Source organism: Cucumis melo, chromosome 2, assembly GCF_025177605.1.
Source record: "Cucumis melo cultivar AY chromosome 2, USDA_Cmelo_AY_1.0, whole genome shotgun sequence".
Taxonomy (NCBI): Eukaryota; Viridiplantae; Streptophyta; class Magnoliopsida; order Cucurbitales; family Cucurbitaceae; genus Cucumis; species Cucumis melo.
The window spans coordinates 21,537,528-21,545,839 of NC_066858.1; the positions used below are offsets into that span (position 1 = coordinate 21,537,528).

At 33.8% G+C, this 8,312-nt stretch overlaps 1 protein-coding gene across 1 annotated transcript; it reads right to left on the reverse strand.

The window, feature by feature from the left end:
- Positions 1–1,602: 1,602 nt before the first annotated feature.
- LOC103494298 (zinc finger protein CONSTANS-LIKE 5) lies at positions 1,603–3,451 on the reverse strand. The gene is made up of 2 exons (XM_008455423.3): positions 2,274–3,451; positions 1,603–2,183 (listed from the first exon to the last, which is right to left on the reverse strand). Exons 1-2 carry the CDS (start codon positions 2,997–2,999, stop codon positions 1,815–1,817), a joined length of 1,095 nt encoding a protein of 364 aa, XP_008453645.1. The 5' UTR covers positions 3,000–3,451; the 3' UTR covers positions 1,603–1,814.
- Positions 3,452–8,312: the final 4,861 nt, after the last annotated feature.

Sequence of the window (8,312 nt, forward strand, 5' to 3'; positions counted from 1 at the left end):
ACATATTTATCTACATTAACCCAATGTCGATCTATAGGACAATAATGTAACAATTAAAAATAAATTTATAAAAATGAATCCAAAAACTAGGCTTTAATAACACTATCAAAGATGTCGGTTGAAAATTGACAAACCGACATTAAAGAGGCCTTTAATGTCTTTTTTAAACCGACATTAAAGCCCAACCGACATTAAAGAGCTTCAATAACACCATCAAAGATGTCGGTTGAAAACTGACATTAAAGGCCTTTAATGTCGTTTTTAACCCGACATTAAAGAGGCCTTTAATGTCGTTTTTAAACCAACATTAAAGTCCAACCGACATTAAAGGCCTTTAATAACACTCACAAAGATGTCGGTTGCCAAGTGACATTAAAGGCCAAAATTCTTCTAGTGTTTTTACAATTTATATTTCTAAATAAATATTTCACATGTTATATCTAGTAAGTCTCTTACATATATATAAGTGTAGTTTTTGTTTCAAAGAATCAAACAAAAGATCAAGAGGGCACAATCGTACGACCATCGAGACAAGCTACACTTTGCTACACTTAATGAATAAGCTTAACTGTATGGAAACAATGTTAAAAGCAATTGAGGAGGGATAATATGCACCCTTGACATTTTGTGGATCCTCCTCCAGTGTTAAATGTGTTTGTGTATGTATATAGATACACATATATGACAAGATATTTATTACCTTTTTCCTCTTTGTTTTATTTGTTATCGATATGATACTCAAAATTATTCTATTTGAATTCTCTTTTGGCTTTTCTATTAAATTACTTCTACTTTATAACACTTTTAAAACATTGAAATAGAAGTCACGTCTCTCAATCTATTTTGCTTCAATGTATCTCCAATCTGTACTAGAACAATCTATTTTGCACAACAATATGGCAACTTAATTTTAGTTTGTTGAAGCTGAAGGTTTCTTTGTAAAAATATTTTCTTTTTATACCAAAGTTGAAGTTGAAGGTTTGAAACTCATCTTTATATTGTTATTCTAAAAAAAGAGATATCTATTTTTTGGGTTTTCTTTGTATAGGTGAAGAAGATACCGTTGAATATTAGAAGAAAAATGCATTGGTTTGGGTATTTAGTAAATTATACCTACCTACCTAAGTATTAGAATATTACATTATTTTCAATTTTGAGTTTAACTTCAATTAATTACTTCTTAAACTTCAAATTTCTTAAATCTATTTTAGTATTTGAAATATTTTAAATTTACTCATTAAATTTGAAAGTGTCATAAATCTAATATAATTTTATTATTATTATTATTATTATTATTATTAATTACTCCTATTTCCCTATTTATTTATTTATTTATTTATTCCAAGATGCTTTCAATTCATTGCACCCGTCTCACCCACCAATAACCAATCCCCATTTGCCACCTATAAACTATATATTCTAAGTCAAGAACACAATTATTCAACCAAAGAATCATTTTAATTAAATATATCAATTTGAAACTTTGAAGTTAAATTGGACTCATGTATGTATCTCATTAAAAAAAGGAATACAATAATATAATATCAAAACTGTTTGAATCTGGGGATTGACGAATAGGAATGAAGAAAAAGATTTGGAAGATAGAGAAAAGGGCAAATCAGTTGTATTTCCAACGAAATGAGGGTGAAGAGAGAAAACAAAGCCACTTGTGATTGCGTAAACCAGACATCCATACTCTTCCTCTTCATCATCAACACTCATTTTTTTTACATCATTCAACACATAAATCTACCGTTAATTTATTAAAGGTGCATAATAACAATTTTAATCTATGGAATTCAGCCAAGTTATGGTCAAAACGTTGGTACGATTCCGTATTGAGCGTCCGTAAGGAACACAGGTGAAGCTGCTGAGCCATAGATTTCATCAACCTCTGATACCATATCGGTTCGTTTCGCGAAACGGCCTTTGATCCTTGGTCGGGTTTCTGCATAAGCTTTTCTTGATGCGTATCGGACTGTCTTCTCGAATTTCCGGTTCTTCCTCTTCTCTCTGTACCTCAACACTCTCGCTTCTCTATCTATTCCACACAATTGTGTCGCTTGGTTTCCGGATCCTGACAACGGAAGCCCCGAATCAACAGTTTGACCCATTGGGTACGATATCTCAGACATTGAGTTTGCTTGTGGAACAACTCCCACGTCTAAGGAGGAAGAGGAAACCTGAAGGAATTAACAGAATCACAACTCAGTTAGTTTAATTGATCAAGAATTTAACCCATTAGATTTTGATATGGGGTTGAGTTTAATTACACTGTGGCTCAGTGATTGAGGTTGATATCCGAATGAATTGAGCTTGGATCTACAAAAATCAATGTCGTAGCAATTTTCAGGGGAGTGGCTATGGTTAATAACCGGCGTTGGGTGTGGCTTCGTCTGGACAGGGACGACGCTGTCGTTAATATCGTTGTGATCATCGCTGACTGAATTGGGATATTCAAAATCAATAAAAGAATCCATTTCGGTGAAGAACAAATGATCACCTCCAAGGGGTTTGATTTCAGGGCCGTGGACGAGCTTAGAGTTGAAAGACGAGTTGGATAAAAGCCAGGAAGCAACCTCCACCTCCTCATGGTAATGGGCACCGAGGCAGACATTAGTTTCATTAGGGACTAAAAAATTCAAAACAGAAGAGGATTTAACGACTGATTCGGCCGTGTCGAAAAAAGGCTCGACGGGGACACGCTCGTGGCGGCTGGCCAGTGGGTTAGCAGAGTGAATTTCGGCATCGCAAGTGACACAAAGAGCCGCAGCATCAGCTTTGCACATGACCACGGCAGGAGCTTGTTCACAAACCTCGCACATCCAGACGCGTTCGTGGCGAGAGGCGAGTTTGTTGGCGCAGTGAATTTTGGCGTCGCAGGAGACACAGAGAAAAGCAGAGTCAGGTCGGCAATAGACGGCGGCAGGGTGAGTCTTGCAGAAATGGCAGGGTCTGCCGGGGAAACCATTGAGAACAGTGGCACCGTCAAGTCCCATGGGCGGGTGTTAATTGAGAAGCATGCCCTGTCTCCCGCCAAGAAAGCTTAGAAGTGCTTGGAAGAGATATGTTTGAGGAGGGGAATGGGGATTTGCTTTGTTTTGTTTTGGAAATCTATCATCTATGAAGTATCTTGACTAGTTGGGAGAAGGAAATCAGGAAAGTAGTACGACGCCACGTGGAAAGCTGTAAGCCACATAAAAGAAAAAAAAAAGAAAAAGAAAAAGAAAAAGGAAAATTGATTTGGTTAGAAAGATATATAATTGATGAGAAGGATTGTGTAGGTTGTCGTGGTGTGAGTGCCGACGTAGGTATGGAGTTATTTAGAATTTGATCATTGAGATTAGGGGGGGTGAGGTTGGGTTGATCCGGATGCCGGCCATTGTGGTTTCCGTTGGTCTGAGCGTGGATCGGGCTGCCATTTTGTGGGGTTTGCGAGTAGAGGGAGAAGAAAAAATAAAAAAAGAAAAATAGAGAAAAAGAGGGAAGGGAGATCACGAACAAAAATTAAAAAAAAAAAAAAAAAAAAAAAAGGATAAGGGAGAGGAATTCCGTGAGAGAGAGGAAAAAATTTGATGATACATAAATTACTATATTTTCATTTTCCACACACCCGTATACACAATTTTTCTTCACAAAAACAAACCCTATTTTAAAATATATTACTAAACTTTATATTTTATGTCAATTTTTCCTTTAATTTTTACAAGTTTCAAAACTTTTTAAAATATCTTCACACTTTAATTTCAAAAAATATTTCCACAATTAGTTTTTTTTTATGAAATCGTTAAAGATTTGTTTAAAAAATATTCTTAAACTTCCAAAAGTTTCAAAAAAATTCAAAATACGTCAATAATTAGTGTTTGGGTACGAATCTTTAGTTTCATGTTATAAAAATAACTATAAAAAAATTATGAATATTCCTACTAATGGTAATCAATTTGTTTGAAATTTTTTTAAGTTTGACAAAAAATCAATTCTAAAATAATTTCTATGGATATATTCATTTTCTATACATAAATACGAATATTTTCTTAATTTTTCAAGTTTTAGTTTACACCAATTTTCTCAAATTAAATAAATAAATAAAATTTTATATTAAGACATAAAGTTCCATGAAATTTCACACATTTTTAAAACCTAAATATTCTATTAAAACATACCCACAAAATGTGAAATTAATAGAGATATATATTCTATTTAAATCATTTGGTGCGTTATTTATTTATCTTTTCATATATCTTAATTAAAATATGCAATTTTATTTATTTACTTATCTTAAATAAACATATGCTAACTAATTTTTAACTAATTTTGAGGAAAAAAAAGTTAGAGGTTAGTGAAGAAGGAAAGGAAAAAAAATTAATAGATATATAATAAGAGGTTAGATGAAATCAAAAGTTTATATTTAACTGTACTGTTTTCTTAAAACTTCTTTTAAAGTTTGAGATTATTTTTAAACTTTTGAAAGTACAAAGGTATTTTTGGCACAAAACACTAATAATTTCTATCAAAAAATATCTGTAAAAATATATTTGAATTCATTTTTGTTCACACGAGATTTCGGGCGAAATTTAATTCGTGGAATCGAACTTTGTATTGATTTATGTATTGTGGATACAATCTCTAATATTTACTCCTTTGATTCTTTCTCTCGAATACAAAAAGTAAAATTTAGAACTTCGTGGCCTTCGATCTTCAAGATGTTGTAATTACAAGTCAATTCGAGCTTCAATCTTCTGGAATTCAAGGAAAGTTTGATCTTCCATGTCTTCGATCTTTCAGAAGGATGATTTCGAGGTTGATGATAACTTGCACGTCTTGAGAGTCTTTAGAAGTTTTTGTCTTCAATTCTTTAGAGCTTCGATTCTTCTTTTCAACCAAAGGTCCTCCCAAGATGAATGAGAAGGTCTCTATTTATAGAGAATCTCGATGGGCTTTAGGTGGGCTTGGGCCCATTTGCTTGTTGGGCTTAGGCATGGGCCCATCTGCTTGTTGGGTTTGGGCTTGGACCCATCTGCTTGTTGGGCTTCAGCTTGGACCTGTTTTCTTGACAGGCTTGGGCTCGGACCCATTTGCTCGATCGGTTTGGGCTTGGATCCATTTGCTTGGTGGGCTCGAACTCGGCCCACTTATTTGCGCAAGCTCAGGTCCATTATTTCTTTGGCCCAATTTTTCTTAGGGCCTTGAACTAGGTTGGGTATGAGAAAACTTGACTACCCAACTCTAATCAAATTATAATTATCTCAATTTTGCTCTGATGATGTGACGTGATTTAATTGGTCAAAATTTCCTGTTCAACAATTTTAAAAGTTTAAAAGTATTTTAAAAAAAGATCTTTTACACGTAATGATAATGTAAAGTTCACGACGTTTTTTATAATTTAACAAAAAAATGATGGGTTTAGATGGTAAATTGGAATTCATTGCTTTCCTTTGGTAAGTCGCTCATACAAAAAAAACTATGCTCTCCATCAGTTCGTCCAATTTTGGTTCTTTAACTCAAATTTTTAGATTGGCTTACTTACATTTACAACTTATTTACCTATAATTACAACTACAAAAAAAGAAAGAAAGAAAGAAAGTATTTTTCAATACTCAAAACCATCATTGGGAGAAAGATTGTCGGCGAAAGGATATATCCTGACGGGCAGTATAGAGCATTGTGAGTTAGTTATAAAAAGCGGTAAATTTTGGTATCTCCCAGTGTCGTTTTAAAAGGCGTCAAGGGTTACTTGAAGCAACACAATCTTTGTAGTCTTCTATCTCATGTTACCAAAATGCTCTTCTTCTTTTTTTTCCCCATTACTACTGTACTAAGTAAAGGTTGCAAGCATTAGGGAGAAATATCCCGATAGAACTGTGGTAAAAGTTTCATAACATTAATGTTTAATATTTGTGGTAAGAATTTCATGTATTTGTTTTCTCAAAAGAAGGTTTTCGGGCAAGAAGAGGAAATTGTAAAGTTAGGCGATAGGAAGAGAATAGAAGGAAAGGAAGTGTTTAGTTTTGTGAGTGACTCTCCTACAAACCAAGATAGATATAATTTATGTAAGAGAGTCACTCACAAAACTAAACACTTTCCTTCCCATATTACTCCTTTCCTATCACCTAATTTCACAATTTGCTCTTCTCGACCAAACCTTCTTTTAATGAAACTTAAGCTTGACACTTCTTTTTAACTTTTCCTTTGTGCTTACAAAGCTTATTTATATACTACTCCTAAATCAGATTAGTCATTCTTAAACTCATTCTCACTTACCAGCTCTTTCTTTAGGACTTACACGTATAGGTTTAATATTTTTTCACTAGAACAAATATAGCCTTTAATGTCGCTTGGGAAAAATGAAAAAAGACCATTGGTGTCGGTTTTGAAAAAGCGGATCTTTAATGTCGGTTCTCCACCGACATTAAAGACAAAGCTTTAATGTCGGTTTTAAAGCGACATTAAAGGTCCGCCATTTTGAAAACCGACATTAAAGGTCCATTTAAATTTTAGTTTTAATATTTTTATTTTTTGAATAAATTTAGACACTTTAATGTCGGTTTTCCACCGACATTAAAGGTCCATTTAATTTTTTTTTTAATAATTTTTTTTTGTGGAAAAAATAACATTTCTCTCTCTTACTTTACCTTTTCGACCGTCTGCTGCTATACGAAATCACATTCGACATTCCCTCTCGTCTTCTCCGAACGATTCCCATCCATTTCTTCTCCGAACGATTCCCATCCATTTCTTCTCCGATTAACGCCACCATTTTCATCGACGCCACCATTTCTATCGCTGATACCATTTTTATCTTCTCCAATCGTTCTGTTCGCCCACCCTTGGAATCAAATTCGGCCGCATTTCTCTCCTTCTAAAGAAACTCATCCGCTCGTCCGCGTTCACAGCAACCAGCAACCAGGTTCGGCCACCCTTGGAATCAAATTCGTCCGCGTTCACAAAAAATATCCTCTCACATTCTCATTCTCCCTCTCACATGCGACGGTAAAATTTCCATCTTCTTTCAAGTGGTCGCGATTTTAATTTGGGGTTTTTAGCATGTTTTAATGTATTGTACTTGTTCATTCTTGTTCATCAATTCGAAATTTTAATGTATTAGTTTTAGGTTTTAGCTGTTACCAGGATATATATGGAAGATTAACAATGTATTAGTTTTAGGTTTGAGCTGTTGTGGTAATTGAATGTGTGTTTTCTTATTACTATCAAAAGGGCTTGCTCCGGAGATTCCTGAGGATCTTTACCATTTGATTAAGAAGGTTGTCTCGATTAGAAAGCATTTGGAAAGAAACAGGGACAAAGACTCCAAGGTACAGTACTCTATACCCACTTTATATAGTAATCAATTAGGGATTATAATGTAGATTAATTGAAGATGAATGGACATTAGCCATAGTTAGAAATGAATATATCGTCAGAGATAGGGAGATTAGGAAAACTATCAATTTTGTGATGAAGTTAGTGGGCAATTCTGTGAGCAAACTTGTCTCTCAGTCTCTTTCACCTTTCTGTAAGTGATTTCATGTAGGAGAGGAGAAATTTCAGTCTCTTTCATGGGATGTTTTTATTTTTAATTACCCTTCTTTGGTCTTTAATGGCGTTGTGTGTGATTTTGGTGGAGTTTAACTACAGCCACAAACACTTTTTGATGTTAAATTCAGTAGTCTGGATATAATAATCACTAGAACAAAAGCTTTAGATCATTTTGATGATGTTGGTCTTGTCTATAGGAGAAATTTTAGGCTAAATATCTCACACTGCTTTAGGGATAGATGAATTTTTATGTTTGATTTGTTGAAAGTTTTTCTTTTTGAATGGTAATTTACATTTACACTTTCTAGCATGACTGGTCTTTAATACTTTTGAATATTTGATCAAGGTTTGAATGATTCCATGGTTTCATTCTTGCTTGAAAGAGTAGGTTTAATTACCCTTCTTTGGTCTTTAATGGCGTTGTGTGTGATTTTGGTGGAGTTTAACTACAGCCACAAACAGTTTTTGATAATTAATTGAGAGACCAAATCTAATTTTCCAAGTTATAAAGAGAATGAAAAGGTTAGAAGATGAGTTAATATATTTAGAATAAGTCTCTGTGAATTGATAATTTAATACTAATGTGTATTTATTAGGGGCACAAGAAGTGACAATATGCCCACTTGAGTTCATTCCTTTGACCTAAATTTTCTTTTCTTTTCAGAACAAGGAAAATAGTTTATAGGTTTTATAAACTCTTTTCTTCTTTCTCTCATAATGATGATAAATATTTTGGGATATATCTTAAATCCCTATATTCAAAGTTTATATTCAAA

Excerpts from the sequence above, each read along its gene's own strand:
- LOC103494298 (XM_008455423.3), bottom strand. The coding sequence starts at position 2,999 with ATGGGACTTGACGGTGCCACTGTTCTCAATGGTTTCCCCGGCAGACCC. Across the intron at positions 2,184-2,273 it reads CTCAATCACTGAGCCACAGT|GTTTCCTCTTCCTCCTTAGA; the intron begins GTAATTAAACTC and ends TAATTCCTTCAG.